Source organism: Saccostrea cucullata, unplaced genomic scaffold (genome assembly GCF_032062105.1).
Source record: "Saccostrea cucullata isolate Sc308-1 unplaced genomic scaffold, CSIRO_AGI_Scuc_v1 ctg5746, whole genome shotgun sequence".
In the NCBI taxonomy this organism is placed as follows: Eukaryota; Metazoa; Mollusca; class Bivalvia; order Ostreida; family Ostreidae; genus Saccostrea; species Saccostrea cuccullata.
In genome coordinates this window covers 37,591-58,171 of record NW_026918643.1, presented here as the reverse complement: position 1 = coordinate 58,171, position 20,581 = coordinate 37,591, and the positions used below count along the sequence as shown (strand labels likewise).

Sequence of the window (20,581 nt, the reverse complement as noted above, 5' to 3'; positions counted from 1 at the left end):
TCGTACACATTGGTTGCTGTGAACCAGTGTTCCGAGAAGTGTGCATTTGGTATTGAACAAAAGATGGTCAGAATAATGTTCTAAAGATCTTTAAGAAATTCATTAATGTGGATTAATTCTTTTATATTCTTATATTGATATATTCTGCAAATCAAATAAAGATGGAGAGTGCATGAAAATGAATGAAAAAAGTTTTTTTTTCAACGTTTCACTTTACTGATTGTAGGAAATGCATAAGATGACAAGTCTTTTCCGAGTCAACACGATTATAGCAAATCCTTTAACAGATTAGTTAAATGTGATATCGTCATACCTTAAGACATTGTGCACTATTCTTATCTACAGACCGTCGACTTTTACATTCCTGATAAACACCATCATGTTCTTTGCCAGAACTCTAATTCTTTTGATAGGTTTTGGGACGATATCCTCCATTCTTCTGGAAAACATTGACCACGGTGACCAGGTCATCACAAGAAATGAACTTTTCCAAGAGATCCAAGGTTTGAAAACAACAATTGCGCAGATGAATACTACTAAACTTGACCAGAAAATACAAGCTTTGGAAACAGTCATTGAGAAAATGAATGCTACGATTGTTACCGGTAAATAGTTATGTCCTACACCTCTTTATTGAAAAAAAGTATACTTGGTTTTGATTCTTTCAGTTTGAAAAGAAATCGTTATAGAACAATAAAACAATTCGTTGCATAATTACGTATAGTATGTCTTACTATATTATTGTGTGTGTAAATCTGTCTATGTTAAAATCATCTCGATCTATTTTGAATGCATTTATAATATGCATATGGTGTGCCATTGTCTACAGACAGAATATGTTTCCTACGCTTTACACATGATATTTGTTCAAAAAGGTCACTAAAATAAAGGTCACTATAATACTGAATAGTGAATTAATCATGCAGATTAATTATCAAATTCCCTTGGTTGTATAGAAAACTTTCAAAACCTTAGCGTATGCTTCCCATGGTTTGAATTTTAATTAGAGTAAACAGTGATAAAAAGATTCTATGAAGATACATGTACATCATAACTGAATTTTAAAAAGAAGAAATCGACAATACTTGTTTTTTCATAGATTCTCAGGAAGTACACATATGATGTATATGTAATCATAAAGTATTATCTGTTGTTTTATATTATTTTTTAAAGGAATAACATAATATTTACATTTGCAAATGTTTTCCTTTATATAACATTACTGAAAGCAATGTGTATCTATAACTGTTAATTAAAATATATGTCTACACGAAAGATGGAAAATAATGTATGAAGGTCAATCTAAAACTTTGTCATTAAAAGTCATAATCAAATTTGGTACCAAAATATATTTAAAAATAGATGTAAACAAATGGAAAACATGAATAAAATATATCTTGATATACTGCAGAAACAAAAAAAAAATTCATGGGGATGAAATTTCGTTGATTATTTATGTAAAATGGTTTTATGGGCATAAAATGTAGTTGCTTCGGCAGTAACTCTATTGAAAACATAGGCATATGAAAATTTCGTGTGTTATATAGTTTTGTTGATAATTGTTAACAACGAGAAATTTACATTTCCAATGTCTTTGTCCGCGATAAAATAACACAAAGAGAAAATGCACATTTTCCCCATTAATATATTGTTTCATCAATAGGCACGGTTAAATAAATCACGTGCAGGGCGAGACAAATAGCTAGACGGAGGCAGGACGTAGAGCACATGGATTGACGGAATCAAAACAACGTAAATATACGGAATAACTGTCAGATTTTTCCATTTCATGACGTTGATCAATGAATTGGCTTGCGTGATATATTTATGCAGAAACGCGTTCGGCGTTTATACAAATTATGACACAAGCCGATCGATTGATCACTTCATCAAATCGAAGAATAAGACAGTTATTCCTTTAATAAACGAAACTTAATCCCAATGAAATTTTCTGCTTTTACAGTTTTATTATTAGAAATATTAACGATGAAGTATATGTTGATAACGAACAGTATTGAAGGCGATAACAGAATATACCTTGATAAAGAAGGAAAGTTAGCAATGAATATTATTGTAATGTAATATGTGGAGATAACGGACAGTATTCGAGCTCAAAGTCATCTCCTTTGTCAATTAGTTTATTTGGTCCTATAATAAAACTGTTTCAGGACAATTTTTACCTTGCTCTGATATTTTCTTGATCTTATCGTCATTTCCACATTGCCTTCATTTAAAGACTATATTTATCTTTATAAATATAAGTCATAGAAAATGAATAAAGCTACTAAAATGATACAGGTGCAACCATTAACTTAACGCTTATTATCAAAAACTGGACGTGTTTATCTTGCTACACCTATCATGATTAACTATTGTAGAGAGAACCAGGTCCAATGTTGCTTTTGTGGCGGAGCTCTCAAGGAGTATTACAAACCCGACGAACAAGTTCCACATCCTGTTTGATAACGTCAAACTAAACTTTGGAAATGCTTACCACCCCACTCACGTAATTTTTGTCGCCCCTATCCAGGAATCTACCACTTTGCAGTCGAAATTTCAGCACCTCCTACTTCTGACCCTCACACGATGCATGTTCGAATTATGAAAAAAACACAGGCTGTGGCCATCACTTTCTTAGACAGCAACACGCACCAATTTCTGCGCAGAACCGGATCTATTGTTCTACAGCTTACCACTGGCGATGACGTTTGGTGTCAAACTGAATACATGGGTGGACAAAACACAATTACTGGTGGAAATACATACTCAATGTTCTCTGGGTTCATAATACATCCGATTTATAAAATTTTGTTAACATCAGAATAAAAGTAGTTAAGTTTCATTTTATTTTTGATATACTCCTGTATACAGGTTTATTGTTGCCCCTACTTTTGCCCTTCAACACTTTCAAAACATTTCGATCCGTTCTTTAGTATTGTTAAATGAAACAGTGTTCTTTTATTTCATCTCGTTTATAACTGACCACCTCTAAATAGGAGAAAAGGGGTAAAAATGAAACAGGGACACAAACTTTCCTTAATGCTATGCATTTGTTAGTATTTTATTGATTAATTATTTTTTAAATATTGCAAATCTATTAGTATACCAAAAATGTCGTGGAGCGATGATAGCGAAATTATATAGATATATCAACGAGGCATTATCAAATAGAATGGTAATTTCCATGCCTATGATATAAGATTTATCCCGATCGGCTTGAGAATGATATGGAGATAACGAACAGTATTCAATCTCAAAGTCCATAAATCAATACAAAATGGTGGTAGCAGAGCAAATACGGCCCTCCGAATTATCAGAGGTGGGATCAGGTGCCATGAAGGAGTGAGAATTCCGTGCTGACCTGTTACATCCGCCTTTGGCTCCTTGTCATGATGGAAATAACGGAAAAATCAGTCATCAATTCAGTGTATAATAATAGACTATCAATAATTATGAAAAAGTCATTCAGCATTTGACTCAATGATAAATTGTATTTATTGACAAGGTCAATGTATCGACCATAGAGTTTAAGAAAGGATGACTTTAAACGATACTGCTGATATTCTTGTTTTATCATCCTGCTTGTCAAACATTTACCTCGTTTAAGAAATTGTTCATACGTAGAGTATGCTCTTGACAAACGAATTGATGAAATAGGAATGCCAGGAGTCTTGTTTAAAGTCATCAATTCATAGGTTAACGGTCAATACAATGACTTGTCAGTGAATTCAATTTATCATTGAGTCAAATGCTGACTGAGTTTTGGAGACCTAGTATCCGAGAATATAGATATTGTCAATCAGAAACCTGAGCATGTTTTTGATGTCAACTTTTGAGTACTTGAGTGTACAATTAGTTTAGTTAAAATAATTTAGCAAATAATGAATGACAAGATACGTTTATTTACTATTTCCATTTTAATTGAAAAAATGCTGTTAATGATATCAGAAAACCTGGACTTAAATTTATCGTGATGAATGGTTATGTATAAAGTTGAAATGTCAAAAGTTTTAAGCCAACATTGATTTTGATCAAATCTTGTGATTTTTAATTTTCCAAGAGATCCTTGTAGTTTTTGAATATCCACATCTGATTTAGACCACTACCAGAATATACTGATGCACAGTAATCTGAAAGTTTTTTCTTTCACTACTCTTGGAATCATAGTGAGGAGTAAAGAAAGATGCTTGGTTGAAAATTTACTCGAATCCGCTATGTATATTTGTTTACGGATTTATGTATGTTTAATGTATGTTTAATGTATGTTTGATAACTAATTGCAAATTATAACAGGTTTGCTTTTCATCACTGCCTTACAATAGATGTCGAAAAACTGTAGAAGCATTAATAGAGAGATTCTTCAGAGCTGTTAGGTAGTAACAATCATCTTCTTTAGAAACTCTAAAAGCTGAAACATCTTCTTTCTGTTAAGGACTGAAAGTGCTGATTAGATAAAGAAGTTAACAACAAATTTTGCATAGAATGTATTTCTTATAATGTGATGGGCCCGTGGGGATCCGGGTTAGCATAGGTCCTCAGTACCCCTTGCTTGTCGTAAAACTGAATGGGGCGGTCCTTCGGATGAGACCCTATAAACCAAGGCCCCGTGTCACAGCAGGTGTGGCACGATAAAAATCCCTCCCTGCCCAAAGGCCGTAAGTGCCGAGCATAGGCCTACATTTGCAGCCATTCACAGCCAATGGTGACGTCTCCATATCAGTGAAATATTCTGAAGAGGGACGTTAAACAGTATACAATCAATCAATCTAATAATGTGATGCTTTGCTGTGGAGAGTTACATAAGCTTAACAAATTAATTCTCAAGGTATACACTATTCATTAATTTTCTGGAAGGTTTCGTTGCCATAAAAACAAAAGTAAACGTGAAAAGCATTTATTATAGAGTTGTGAAGTAAGTACATGCACATGTGGTTGGCCCTAACCTTGATGGTTTACTAATCGAAACTCTCTGTGAATGCAAGACTTTCGAATACCACTGACGCAATACTAGGTCTCATGCCATGTTATAGTAGTTGTTTGAATTTTGGCGATAATTTATTACAAAATGAACAATGATGCCAAGTTTAGCTCTAAATGAACAGTCTTGTAACGGCATCTGTGGCGACCGAATACACGTGACAAGTTATAGGACTTCAGGAAAACTGGAAAGTAGACTTCTAGATATAAAGGAGCTTATTGGTACAACACTGACAGCATTGTAGACAACGGTGAGATGGTCCAACCAGACACTCAGGACTTTACGCCTATTGATTGCTACCACGCTGCCGGCGCTAACCCTGGGTTTCTGAGTTATATTAATATAAAACCCCAGATCAACTGGTATGACGTCGGCGCTACCAGTCTACCAGTCAGACGTGTGCTGAGGAGGCCAGAAACAGAATGTTACAGTTCTTTGGTCTTGAGTTTTACGGGGAGTGTTATATGAGAAAGTATTCACTAGATGTGTCGTATACAATTGTTGCGGTGAACCAGTGTTCCGAGAAGTGTGCATTCGGTTTTTGGAGTTCCTGACATTATTTTGTTTTACCAGCTCATTTGATAATCAGTATTTTCTTTTAACTGAATTTTGTCAAGTGAATATAAGTTGTGCTTATTGTACTGTACATCGAACTACGTCAGACAATCTTACTGGTAAATGTGATAATTAGTTCGTACCGTAATAATGTATCTTAAGAATCTCTGTATAGCAATCAAGTTTACTGCAGAATTGAATAAACATGTTTTAGAAGAAAATATCTTGCTTGTGCACGTTTTTTTAAAATCATTTATTTGAAATTGAAAAAAAGATTTTATATTGATGATAAAGACGAAGAGTGCATAAAAGGAGTGTAAAATTTTATATAACAATTTATATTATAGATGGTGGGAAATAACTCAGAGCAGAAATATTTTCTAGTTAAGTCCTATTTTCATAGATTCGTAATTATTATTCTTATATAAGTTAAATGTACTTCTGTTTTTCCTTAAGAGAACACGTGTGCACTACTCTTATCTACAGGCCGTCGACGTTTACAGATTAACACCATCATGTTCTTTGCCAGAACTTTAATTCTTTTGATAGGTTTTGAGACGACATCCTCAATTCTTCTGGAAAACATTGACCATGGTGACGAGGTTATCACAAGAAATGAACTTGACCAGGAGATCCAGGGTTTAAAGAAAACCATTGCGCAGCTGAATGATACCATTGTTAAAGGTAAATTATCGTGCCCTAAATTAGTTCAAACACTAATGATTAAATTTTCTGGAGATATGGTGTGTTAGATTAATCATACCTGGTGACTGATCTCTTCCACTATGATCTCTTTGCATTGATTAGATTGAAGGGACTTTTCGTGGTTAAATTCAATATAAGGTCTATCAACTGGTTTGAAACTAAACCAAATTTCGACCAAATAATACAAATCACATGTTAACAAATTCATTAAAAGGATTAAAGATTTTACGAAATATCACCTTTGGTGGAGGTTGTTGAAATCTCTGTGAAATCAAGTTATCTGTCAGTAGCCTTCTCGATGTTAAATTAATCGTACTCTTGACATGCTTTTGGGCATCGCATAAGTTGGGAGATTAAACACCATATATATATGTACAACGTAGGTGTTGACGAATTTTATTCATAAAACAGGAAAGTTAAAGATGAAAAAATTGAGGTCATCTTGTTTGTTATAATAGTTTAGTTGTTAGTTCACACTATAATGACAATGTTTTTGAAAACATATCTACTTTGCTCTGGTATTTTCCTTCTTTCAAATGCAGGTTCTATGATCTTTTCAATATTTCCACAATGCCCTCTTACTTAAGGTCCACAAAACAATACAAAATAAGAGCAGAGAAAACACGAAACTCCAACCCCTATGCTCCAAAACATATATCTTTGCAGATAATTTTCAATATTATAGCAGCTCAAATGTAATATCAGGCTGTCATTGTTAACATATGACACTAAGAATAAAGCAAAAATGTAATAAAAATCGATTAAACTACAGTGTAGCATTTAAGAGAGATCTAAAATTTAAGCTATGTCACAGAAGTTGAATGAAGTGAATAAAATTATACAGGTTGATGATAATCAAAACATGGAATTGGTATCTGATAATATTTATCATTATTTATTACTATAGAGAGAACCCGGTCCAATGTTGCTTTTGTGGCGGAGCTCTCAAGAAGTATTACTAATCCGATAAACAACTTCCACATTGTGTTCGACAATGTCAAGCTTAACGCTGGAAATGCTTACCAATCCATTCACGGAATATTTGTCGCCCCATATCCAGGAATTTACCACTTTGCAGTAGAAATTACAGCACCCCCTAATTCAGATTCTTCTCACATGATGCATGTCCGAATTATGAAAAAAACACAGCCAGTGGCCGTAACCTTCTTGGACGCCAACACGCACCAATATCTGCGCAGAACCGGATCTATTGTTCTACAACTCAACACTGGGGATGATGTCTGGTGCCAAACCGAGTTAATGAATGGCCATAACACGATCTTTGGTGGAGATACATACTCAATGTTCTCAGGGTTCATAATACATCCGATTTATTAAAATTTTATGAAGCAGAATTAAACAATATAAAAATCATTTTTCTTTTGATATTGTGCTGAGGCTTATGTCCTGGACGACTGCAGGAGGTTGTCGGTGGTCGGGACATACGCGGGCACGAAGCTCACTGAAGCAAGAAGACATCACTTCTAATTCATGCAGGTGTTAGATGGTTCGTACCTGAACTATTCGGTTCCACAACACTCCTACCCGTTTTATTCTAATCCATCGTATAATGCTTAAAGTTGATAGTTTCGATAAGCATAAACAAAATACAAATTAACTGAAAATATCAATTTCAACGAAGACTTGAAAAGGAACTAACAGTGATACATCTACAAATATAAACATTTTGACCTTATAATAATGATGTAGATGTTCAGGACAAGTCATAATCTTCCAATGGCTTTGGCAGCTTAACACAGCGACGCTCTCTTGAGTTTGCTCTTTAAGCTGGACTTGACTTTAATTTGGTTGTAAGATTTTCACTCAATTTGTTGGTGGCTCTTGAATTTTTATTTAGAATGTTTTTTCTCTGGTCGCCATATCATTCATCTTCCTCCTCTGCTTCTTGTTCTTATGGCGGTACAGCTGTTGTCACTGTCTGTCTCAGTCTGGTCAGCCACACTGGGATGTCACAGTCAAAGCATTTCGTCAATCTGTCATGATGGACCACTTTCTCCTTCCGCCTATTCTTTATGCAGTTAAGGACTGGTGACAGCTTCTGTGTCTAAATAGATGGACCAATCCAAGGTTTCTTTTAAGCTTTTTGGATTGTCCTTTGTTTGTTGATGAATCTATCATGTAGACTAAGTCTCCAACATCAAATGTGTGGTCGAGAAGCCGCAAATCATAGGTTTTTTTGACGCATTTGTGCATTGTGTATATTTTCTCTGGCAATTGCGTGGACTTAAGACATAACTTCTCCTAGCTCCTCCATGTAGTCATATGATTCTCGCGGCTGTTGGTTTACACCACATCCATTATGATGTCTGTTTGTCTGTTTACAGTGGCCCTTATAGCACCAGCAATGAGTTGGAAATGTCGATCCCAATCTCGCTGGAAACGCATATTTTTAAATAGCAAAGGTTCGACTGTAAAACAGTTCCATTGTCCATTCGCACATGGTCTGTATGGAGTTGTGTGTATTTTCGTTATCCCTAGCATTTACAGTCTTAATTGAAATAAGTCACTCATGGAATTTTTACTTTCATCCGAGTGGATCTGAAGAGGACACGCCATTTTTGCAATGAATCCTTCAACCAGTGACAAGTCCACTTATTCTGCTTTTCCCTCTACCTGATTCTATGAAGGGCCCTAGAATGTATACATTGTATGTTTAGTGCAATACATTCAGTTAATATGACTTCCTCTAAGATTTCGTTTTTCTTCTTCATACGAGGTCTTCAAGGTCGATCTGAGTGCTACATACTTTTTCTCCATTGCTAACATGAGCCATAAGGAATGTGCGTCACTGAAAAACTTTGGATAGTTCTTACGGGAACATGAGATGTACTAGTTTTTCTTCTTCGAAAATATTTACTTTTCCTTATTGAAATTTTCTTATGGCTTTAGCTCGGCAGATCTTTAAATCTGTAAAATATTAGCAATTGATTCACGATCTATACTTTTTGGAATGAACTCAGGAAGATTTGCATCATTAAGATTAAGTGAATCAAATTTCCAAGATCTAGTTCAAAACGAAGAAATTCAGCTGCAAAATTTTCCTGCAAACTTTCCTGGAACTTTTTGTCAATTGATTTTTCTTCTCTCAAAATACTGGGGATTTCCTCTGTTTTTTTTTTCTAAAACAGTGACTTGGTTCTGCATAATATTGTAGATTACTGCCAGCTTATCTTCCACAATTGTATCGACAATCTTGTGAATTTTTTCTCTGTGGTTTCTGAAAGCTAAGATCGGCGTTGAATGCTGTCAGAATTTCTTTTTTCTTTAACATTTCATCAAATGTATTCTGAAGTGTTTGAATGATCAAAACTTCTAGTTCTGTAGTGCCTCTTTGAATTGTTTGATGCTTTTTTATGCTTTCTTTTAATAAATTTGTGCATTGGTTGGCCTCGTGTGATTGTATTATACACATTGCACAGACAGCAATTTTACAGTCCGTGCATATAGAGGTACAGGCACTGCCATGATCTTTGCAGTTTGGCCGGTCGGGTTCCGCGTTTCTCTCTGAATACCGAAATTGTCCTCTCGAGGCGTACTCTGTCATGTGTCCCTGCTGCAGACCTCACAAAACTTCAGATTGCAGCTCTTACATCTTTTTCGTCTTTTAAAAATAATATGACAAGTTTCCATGATAATGAAAAAAAGTCATTTATTTGCAGTTTAAACACACTTCAATCAAAGAAAGCGGTTTATTAAATGTCTTTCTGGGGTTTGAGATCAATGAAAAGTATTGCTATTTTCAATTTTTCTGTGCAGGTTTATATATGTTATATACATTTATTAAAATTCGTTTTTTTAACCTCATGTTTCTATATAATTATACGATGTCATTGATTGATTGATTGATTGTATCTTGTTTTACGTCCCATTCTTTGAGAATTTTTCACTCATGCAGAGACCTCACCAGATACCGATGGAATTTACAACCCATGATCAGGACAATGTCAGAATGGTATAAACAGTGGTATATCATACCGCGGGGTGGTGGTGTTATTATTGCACTACTATGCAAATCTAAAGGGACGGTACGGACAGTCTGGGGCGTCTAGTTAGCAATTCACGGTGTGGTATAGCTGGAAACGAACAACCGAAGCATTAAAAAGACTTTGATGATGGTTAGAAACATAAACTAGAGTTTTTGTATCAACAATCATGAAATATTCATTGTGAAATTATACCGAATGTTGACTGTTGCTAAATAATATTTCGCTGGAGGGCGTAGTTCCATCAATCAGAGGTTATAAGCATGTTTTAGATAACTCAGGTGACCTATTGCTATCAGTTTTCATCTGCCGTTGTGCGTCTTGCAGTGCACCACTTATGTTAACATTTGAAAATTTTCAGCTTCTACTCTGTAACTGCTCAATCAGTTTCAACCAATCTTGGTATAAAGCATCTAAGGGTGAAGGGAACAACAATTGTGAATTTTTTGGTCCCTGCCACACTGATCCAGCCTGAGGGGTTGGGTCAAATTCACTAAAATTAATGCAATCTTTAAAAATCTTCTCTTTGACTCCAGGATATTATGCAGTCAAACTGTTGGCATGATTTTAATCAGCAATGCGTCCAAAATAGTCAATTCCTTACCCCAGGGCCAGGGGTTCTGGTGTAATCATAGCTATAATATTTCTTTCGGGTCAACCCATTTTATGTTTGAGTACAAGTATTAGCCAATTTTATGTATTAAAAGATATATTTGCTTAATGGCTAAGAATATTGTAAATTCCTTAGATGTTCTGCATTTTACAATAAAATCATTAATATTTTGTATCTTGTCTTTTCTTTGATTTTACCTTGTCAATAACATATTAGTAAAAGATTCTATATTTGTTAATCATCATTAAGAGCTAGTACATTTATTTTCTTTGCATTAAATCAAGGGTAAAATCAGCATTGAAAAAGCAAGACTCGACATCTACAGATCTCTGTAAATCACGAGACTAGGGGGGCGCTTAAATCAAGTTAAATCAGTGTCTTAACGAATAAAATCAATGTACATCACAAGACTAATGACATGAATCCATTTATTTATTCCTTCGGAGTGGTAGATGCTTAGATAAACTGACATCTCATGACTAGTAGAACATATATGTTGACACTGCCACGAAAAAGATCTCTCCTTGCTTAAAGGCCCTGAGTGCCGAGTATACTAGTTTCAAGTTTGCAGCTTTCCACTGGCAAGTGCTGGCGTTTCCACATGAGTGAAAAATTATCAACAGGGACGCTAAGTAACATACAATCAATCAATCAAATACTTCTCAAACTTTTAAAATGGTATCTGATAATTACCTATACATTTAATTCCCAGTTTTAATATATTATTTACATTTTAAACGGTTCAACATGCCATTTATGGTTACAGAAGTCAAAATAAGGATCTTTCAAATCCATATTCCAAAACCGTAAAGTTTTTTTTTACCGTTCATAGGTCCCTGCATATGTTGTAAATTACAAATTTAATATAGGCCCTTTATATGTTACTACTAGTCCAAAACCCCGCCACCTGTCCTCCAATCAGTCTACGAAGTAGCACTTACCACTTCTTTCTTCGTCATGTGACATTACAGATGTCGGGCGCATTGTTTTACTTGCTTGTGTGGGGGAATATAAATTGTCTGTTGAAGCTCTTCTGAATTTCCGCCTCTTTGTTTGAGCACAAGAAACTGTTCACCTGAGAGATTTTCCACAGATATTAGATATCGTAAAATGTAAAAAAAATCTTGAAATATATCTATTCAAAAAATACATAATTATACATTTAAAGTAAACCAGGATTTTTGATTTATTAATTTTCAACATTTTGCAGGCCGTTGTCATAACCTTGTCTGTACTGAAGATGAAATCTACGTTCGTGGTTCCTGCCTGCCTGATTTAGAAGGTAACATTTTTCCAACCTGATATTATATTGTTAAAGACACTGATGTTCAGGTGAAAAACACTATTGCTAATCGTATGTCTTGGACAACTTGTTATAAGTAACAATTAACATCAATGTGAATTTAAAAGACAAAAATAGCTTGCTAAACAGCTTTTTATCAAGTGTACATTGAACAAAAACACATTTCTTTATATTCCTTAAAATGATTTTTCTTTACTTTTGAATAATACAAGCAAAACAACATTATTTATACAGAATATATGTTACCAATGGAAAAAAAACAGATGCGATATAGTTAGCCTTGACTTAAAGATGGCAATAATAGCCTTAGATCTAGAAATGATACAATATGATTACGGTATCAAATCATAAGAATTAAAAAGACTTGGATAATTTTGGTATAACATCTTTGACATATAGAGATTAATATTTAAAAAAGAAAGATATATGAATATAATGAACAGTAGCACCATTATCCGATTTAACAACACAAATCAGGCCTGGGGAGCAAACAAGCATAATGACGTGTCTTTGAATGTTTCAGCAAGTATGAAATTAATTAATATTTTTTTTACATTATTTCAAAGACTACGTATACTTCACGTCGTTGAAATGTTCAGTTAGACAACGAATGCTCGTCTAGAAATGGCAAACGTAACGCATAGATGTTAGTATCTTGCAAAGTGTGAACATCTTTAAATTGAGATCAGATTACAAAAATGGGCTTATTCAATTTATATCAACATAGGCTCAGTTAAGTTAAGTAGCAACATACTGCTCATTAAGAATATTTCAAAATGACATTATTCCTGGAGCATTTTTAATATAATCTGGCAAGGTATTCTATTGTTTGACTGTAGAGGGGAGTAAACTTTCCATATAAGATGTTGTTCTAATATTAGAAATTTCGAATTGAGCATTATTAGTTCTAAGATTATACGAATGACTTGATGGGCGATAAGGTTTAATCAGATCATACAGATACTGTGGAGAATAACCATTAATAATTTTATAAAACAATATTAACTTATGAATTTTTCTCGTTGTTTTTAGGAGATCCCATCCAAGTTCATCATACAATTTTGTACGAGAAGAGTTACACCTTAATCCAGTAATAATTCTACCTGCTTCAACTTGTATATCTTCTAAGAGTTTAGAATTTTTTTCAGAACAATTGTCCCACACTACATCAGAATATTCTAACACAAGTCGAACAGAAGCAAAATATATTTTAATGAGTGTTTTACGTGAAACCTGGTATTTGAGCATTTTAAGAATGTTTAATCTTTTTGAAGCTTTTTCGTGTATTATCTGTATGTGTGATGTCCACATAGCATCTCTTTGGAAACGTAAACTTAAGGAGGCTGGCGGGTCAACAATTTAATCCCATATTAACCACCAGATTTAACTTATTTTTTTTATATACGGTATATTTAGCTGTCAACTATCATTTGGCAAAGAAAAAATATATTTTAGTTTTAAAATTTTACCATTTTGTATATCTTTATATGGAGCTCTCCTTTTAAAGGAGATTGAAATAGTCTAAAAATGGCTGCCACCCCCTAGCCTCGTTAAATGGGTATGAGAATCACTTTGAATAATAGGTGGGTCATATTCACCAAATTTAACAGGAGAATATACAATATTTTTTCTACTAAAATTTAAATTTACAGTTTTGTTAGGATTAAAATCAACTAGCCATTTCTTTGACCATTTATCAATATGTTCTAGATCATCAGTAAGTGATTGTGTAATATTTTCTTTGTCTACAATAGCATTTAAAGAAGTGTCATCAGCAAAAAGTCTTATATTGTTGACTAGATCATCACAAATATCATTAATATATTACAGGAATAGGAATGGTCCTAGGACAGAACCCTGAGGAACTCCAGCATTTACTGTTTCAGAGTTTAATGTAAAACCATCTATTACAACTTTTTGTTGTCTATCAGACAAATAACTCTCAATCCAACCTAGTACATTGCCATTTATACCATAATTTGTTAACTTTGTTAAAAGGCCTTTATGCCATACTCTATCAAATGCCTTAGAGATATCACAAAAATAAATCTTACATCTTTTCCCTTATCAAGATTCGAAATGATAGTATTATTTATTTCTACCAGTTGATTAACTGTTGAATCTCCAGGTTGAAAGCCAGACTGATATTTGTATAATATGTTATTGTCCTTCATAAAGTTATGTAAGTGTTTAAACAGTATTTTTTCCATCTATTTACACAAGACACTTGTTAGAGATATTGGTCTATAATTAGATACCTCTTGAGCACTCCCTTTATTTTTAAAGACTGGTGTTACTTGCGATAACTTCCAGATGTCTGGTAGTTTTTTCCCTTAATGACATATTAAAGAGAGTTGTTAGAGGCTTTTTAATAGATGTGGATATTTCTGTTAGTACTCTTGGAGATATGCCATCAGGACCAGGTACTGTTATCAATGATAGTTAACTGGTCATAAATTTCAGCTTCAGTGATAAGCATTTCGGAGAAAATGTTTTGTTGTGGTGGGCCAGGTCCATGAAGAAGAATATGGTTCATTATCAATGGAGGAAACTTTGGCAAAGTACTTATTTAGTTTCTGTAGCTTTTTCACTCGATGGAAAATAAGTTTGCCATTTGATTTTAATGGTGGAAGGGTCATAAGTTTTATTAAGTTTTGATATTGATTTAACAATTCTCCACCATTTCCCAGGAGGAATTGATTTATCAATCATTGAAGACATTTTTTAATTATACCTTTCCCAGGATTTTTGAATTTCATCAATGACTGTATTTCTAAGTTCTCTGTATGATTGCCGATGCAGAGGATTGTCTGTATGTTTAGCTTAATAGTGAGTTCTATTTCGTTTTCTCATGAGTTTGCGTATTGTATTATTCATAAAAACTTTATCCCTTGGTCTGATGGTAATTGTTTTCTTAGGAATATCTTTATCAATACACTTATTTAAAGTACAGACAAAATTAGAATATATTTCATTAATATTTCCAGAATTGAATACTGTATTATCCTAGTCAACTTGTAATAATTCCTCATTCATTTGACGATAATTTGCATTTTCATAATTTCTCACTTCTATTTTATAAGCATTCTGTTTGTATATAGTGAATTTTACTTCTACACTAGTCACACATGAGAGCTACAGAAGGGTGCTGTTGTATCATGATTTGCAATTAAGCTGGTATTATTGGTCAAAATGAGATCAATACATGTTCCTGATTTGGTTGTAAAGTTAGTAGCATCGTTTATAAGGTTTGTTAAGTTAAGCCTTTGTAACATTAGTTTAAATTGTTTACTTTGGTCAGACAACATGTTTACATTGAAGTCACCTAACAGTATGGTAGGAATATTTAAATCAAGGACTTATTGCATGTTAACTAGGAAATGATCCCAATATTCTGCCCTAGAACTGGGCGGCCTATAAATGACACCAACAAGTACTTTATTATTTTTTACAACAACTTCTGACCAAAGAATCTCCATATGTATGGAATCAAGATCTTGTATGTATGTTTTTGATACATAAAGAGCAACGCCTCCTCCAAAACGATTTCTGTCTTTTCGAATAGATTGATGATATCCGTTAAGCAAAATGTCATCGTCCCTGATCGAATTATCTAAGTGGGTTTCAGTAAGAGCAATAATATCGAAATCAGATAACTCAGTTGATATTACATCAACTTTTGGTAGTAAACTACAAACATTATTATGAGAAATAAGGAAGTTTGTCATTAGTGGATATGGTGGTCCGGGATTTGTTTCAATGCCAGATAATATGAGCAAATACTCGACCACAAATAACAAGAAGTGGATATTATTCATAAGTGATTTACATATAAGAAAACGTACATACCTAGTAAGAGATAAAGTCCATGGCCATGTTACTAACCGTGGTTGTCTAATCACCAGTATCAAAATAAAAAAAAACACTCACAAGGAGAAGAACTGGCCATGGACATTAATAATAGTATAACACTGTACATGTAACTTTTACATCGGAAAGTAATATAAGCTATGTAACTATAAAACCGGTACTGGTAGTGTACTCCGGATTCCGGATTGGAGAAACACAAAAAACAAAAAACAAAATATATGAATAGCGTATAAGCAGAGGAAAAAATTCCTCACATCATACCTCTCATGCAAGTACGAGCTATTGCATGCAAGGAAAAGACCTATATACAAAAACCCATATTCTGGAGGCATTTTCAAAAAGAACAAAATGCATAAATCTATACAAAAGAAGAGTTGAGAAAAAAGAAAAAGAAAATATATCACATGGCACCGACAAAAAAGATTTTGAAATTTATATTGATCATTTCAACTGACTAGGAAATTAACGTCTATTAATCCACATTATATAACTGGTTTGCGCTTAATCATAACTGTGCTATAAATAGCCTATAGGGATTTCCCTAAGAATGTAAACAAGAAGAACCTGAGGTGTCACTTACAGGGTGCTGGAGTAGATGTTCACGGTTTCAAAGAAGGGTTTGACAATCTGTCAATGTCACCATCGTCGTTGACAACAAAAATTTTGCCCTTGTTCGATTTAACTACGATTCTACCATCGTGGGACCATGTACTTTCGATAATATTGTTTTTGACGAGTTGTCGAGTTCTGTATAATAGACCAAAGCGTCTTTTCGTCAGCGCTTCATTCAGAAATATTTTATAAGCGTTAGACTCGTTTTCATTGAATGTTTTCAAGTTGCTTTTCCTGGAGAATACCATGGCTTTGTCACGGTAGGACAAGAACTTGACAATGATGTCACGTGGACATCTGGGACCCTTGTCATCAAGTTTAGGTTTTCCTACTCGGTGGGTCCTGCACACTCGATCCATTTCGATGGTAAGGTTGTCTTGTTTTAAAACCAAATTGTTGAAAACGTTGAGTGCAATGGCGTCTGTGTCCTCCACCACGTCAGCACCCGGTTCTGGAATTCCGGAAATTTTAATGCAATTTCGTCTGGAATATTGTTCCATTTCGTCCATTCTATGTTTTAAGTTTTCAACCTCAGTTTCAAGGGCATTAATTTTAGATAGAAGTGTTTCAGATATGAATGCTCGAAGCGACTCTTTACTTAGTATGATGTCAACAGCTAAGCGAGATGCTTGTTCATCCCTTGCTAGATTATCTAGTATTTTATCTAAACTTTGCAGATCAGGATTCTGATGTGATTTTGCTGCCATTGTACTAATTGACGAATCTCCACTTAAAGATGTGTCACTAAAGTCAATTCTTGGGCGTTTCTTCGACTTTGACTTATTTTTCTTGTTTCCTATTTATGAACACAACTCATACAGTACAGGCCACGAGTTTTCCGCAACGCTCGGTGAAAAAAACACCGTGTGAAACGCTCTGTGTTACACCGTGTACATGGTGTAGCACGGTGTGTGTGGATTTGAAATATACAGGTAGGCACTAGAAAAATCTCAGCTAGTGTCCTCCGTGTCGCACCGTGTCCAGTAAATTTATAGTCAGATTAGATATCGGTAAAAAAAAATGTGTGTGTCTAGAAATTTATGTTAGTAAATTTATTCATCCACGTTACAAAATCAAAATTATGAATTTTATTTTAAATGAATAATTTAAACTCATGTGTTCATGTAACAAAGGAAGACGAAATGGCGTCGAGCTGCATTCGTGTCACATACACTGTATAGTACAGTTTAAAATTAAGTCAGAGCTGTATTTATCTTCATGGTTTTAACATGCACAGTACTAGTGTACGATCCAAGCATTATTAGGTTTATTCCTTATTAAAATGCATTTATTGTGTTCATCTTGAATTATTCCAAATGTGGAAATCGTCAACAGAAACACGAAATCAATGCAATAATTTTAAAGCGTATTTCTCGTAACAGCAAACATTATTTTCATAGAGTAGTATTCACTACGTTGTGTTTTTAAAATCCTTTCAGTGTAAGTAGTTATTTCAGTAAGTTTTTCTTTTCTTGTAAAGTGTATATAAAGAGCAACACCAGAGAGAGAGAGAGAGAGACAGAGAGAGACATACAACCCCCTTTTAACATATAGTCTGTATGTTTTTTATTCTTCGTTTTATTTAAGTTAAGGAGGTCACAATTAATCATTAATCATTCTATAATTCTATTTAAATGCCACATCTTTTGTTCATATTCAACCCCTTTAATGCAATTAATTTGTTCTCTGTATATGCTGTACGCACAAAATTCTCGTGCATCACCTGCCAATCAAAATACCATGACGCTAGGTGACGTTGAAAGTCTGTTTACGCGGAAAGAATTTCTCTTGTGATTTAAAACAATCTTATGGTCAGTTCCGAGTTCACACCTGTTCAAAAATATATTGGGTCTCTGCCGGTGGGCCAGGGGCGCCGTATGTTTATCACACCTTTCAAATTCTTTAGCTCTGACCACAGCAAGTGTATAACATGTAACACACTCAATTGATATCATGAGAAATTCACCTTTCAGGTTTCACTACAACAAAAATTATAAACTTACAATTATTTGTTAATTTATTAATCCTTTTTCAGACACAAATAAGAATGTATCCTGTAGATTAAGATTTTAAAAAAGACATTACATAAATTTGCAGACTTCTGATAAAGTATTAACCAGCTAATTCGTATCGCTTTCTAGAAGGGGGGGGGCATTTTTAAAAATCGTTAAATATTTATGTTTTCTCAAACCGTTTTTTTTTTCTTCTTTTCACACGATATATTTCAGAATGAGGTAATATTCGCACTGAAGTTAGCACATTTCATTTGCTAAAAATTCGGCTGTGATTTTTGTATTCAGCGTGTTTACTAAGTTTATCACTATTTTAATTGATGAAATATATCAGATTATCATCTCTGCCTGTTCTGCAGATTTTCGAGTTTACCGCATTTAATATTTATCTCCATAGTTTACATAATTACAGATTTTCAGACAGTGTTAGTCACGGCAATAATCCATATCTGAACCTCTCCAATCATTCGCCGAGTATCGGTATCAAAGAGCAGAATTAATGTACGAGTCTGATACGCATTTTTTTTTTAAAATAATAAAAATAATCTAGACACAGTACATGTACATTTAAATTCTTACAAAATAATTAATTCACTTAGTATAATCACGCATCTGATATGTTATACGAAGGGGAAAACGATCTTGTATCAGCGATTTAATTGAACACAGTTAAAATCAAAATCGAAAGTAGAGACAATTATGTAATTCAATTATGAAAGTGTGTTTCCTCTTAGTGTAATATAATAATAGTCTAATGAACTTTTTATGACTAATATAATTAGGATTTAACTTGAAACGTGATTGTATATTTTTTTTTGCTGGACACGAGTGCGTTGTTATTAAGTTTTAAGGCATCTTATTAGTTTATATCTGTATGCGATAAATTACCGATATTTGTATTAATTTATGGAAAAATTACAACAAATATTTCGAAAGAAAGTTGATTTAATTTTATTAAATAAGGACAATGAGAATGTTTAAAATATTTATCATCAGAACTGTGACACACCGCGTTACACGGTGCACAGAAACGCTGACTTCAAAGACGCCGACAAGGTTCGAGCTCCACGCTAAAGCGTGGACTTGCGGTCCACTGGGCCCGGTGTTTTTCGCGGAAAACTCGTGGCCTGTACTGTAGTCACAGTCACACAGCGTTATTAACACGAAAATTTTACATGTCAACAAAGTTACTCACTTTTATAATGATGATAATCAAAAAGATTTGTTCCTGGAACCTGCACTAGATGAAAATACGGTCCAGTTCGTACATTTTGTTGATTTAAATACTTGCAAAGCTTCAAATCAAAATTATAAAGTACAATCATTAATTATAATGAAAATATAGAGATAACTGGTAATTTTACAAAAGTTGTTTATTTATATATATATATATATATATATATTTTGACAATGATTAAATTGGTTATTATGAAATGAAGACAGTAACTTTTTTTTAAATTCTACTCAATGGTGTTGATTTGCGATTAGTTGTGTAAATGTTGAAATTCTTCTCTTAAGGTCAAACTACGAGTCCCTTAATTATGGAAATTTTAACATACATGTAATTGTTGCACAAAAAGTCTCTTTCATTATCATTTGCTGTTTCTCACGGGTACAATTATAAATTAATGAAACTCTATAAATTGATTGAAAAAATGTACATTTGTACCTGATGAATTTGTCTACATGTATTAAATTATTTCACGGAAGGAATTTACGCAATAAATTAAATATTTGTATATAATGTCTAAAGCTTACAATCTGCGGTGTATCCAGAAATCGCAATTAAGATAGGATTCTTCTCTGGTTTCTGACTAGATGAAACATTAAAAGTATATTTGCTTATATGGCTTATATTTTGAGGTGTAAGGAATTTAAAAGACCATATTTTTCTTTCCTCATCACAATTGTACAACTTTAGATAGAAAT

At 33.7% G+C, this 20,581-nt stretch overlaps 2 protein-coding genes across 2 annotated transcripts; both read left to right on the top strand.

Moving 5' to 3' along the window:
* Positions 1 to 339: 339 nt before the first annotated feature.
* Positions 340 to 2,605, top strand: LOC134269040 (uncharacterized). The gene is made up of 2 exons (XM_062751266.1): positions 340 to 605; positions 2,379 to 2,605. Exons 1-2 carry the CDS (start codon positions 380 to 382, stop codon positions 2,603 to 2,605), a joined length of 453 nt encoding a protein of 150 aa, XP_062607250.1. The 5' UTR covers positions 340 to 379.
* A 3,398-nt stretch (positions 2,606 to 6,003) lies between these two features.
* Positions 6,004 to 7,605, top strand: LOC134269031 (complement C1q-like protein 4). The gene is made up of 2 exons (XM_062751257.1): positions 6,004 to 6,217; positions 7,146 to 7,605. Exons 1-2 carry the CDS (start codon positions 6,049 to 6,051, stop codon positions 7,574 to 7,576), a joined length of 600 nt encoding a protein of 199 aa, XP_062607241.1. The 5' UTR covers positions 6,004 to 6,048; the 3' UTR covers positions 7,577 to 7,605.
* Positions 7,606 to 20,581: the final 12,976 nt, after the last annotated feature.

Excerpts from the sequence above, each read along its gene's own strand:
- LOC134269040 (XM_062751266.1), top strand. The coding sequence starts at position 380 with ATGTTCTTTGCCAGAACTCTAATTCTTTTGATAGGTTTTGGGACGATA. Across the intron at positions 606-2,378 it reads GAATGCTACGATTGTTACCG|AGAGAACCAGGTCCAATGTT; the intron begins GTAAATAGTTAT and ends TAACTATTGTAG.
- LOC134269031 (XM_062751257.1), top strand. The coding sequence starts at position 6,049 with ATGTTCTTTGCCAGAACTTTAATTCTTTTGATAGGTTTTGAGACGACA. Across the intron at positions 6,218-7,145 it reads GAATGATACCATTGTTAAAG|AGAGAACCCGGTCCAATGTT; the intron begins GTAAATTATCGT and ends TTATTACTATAG.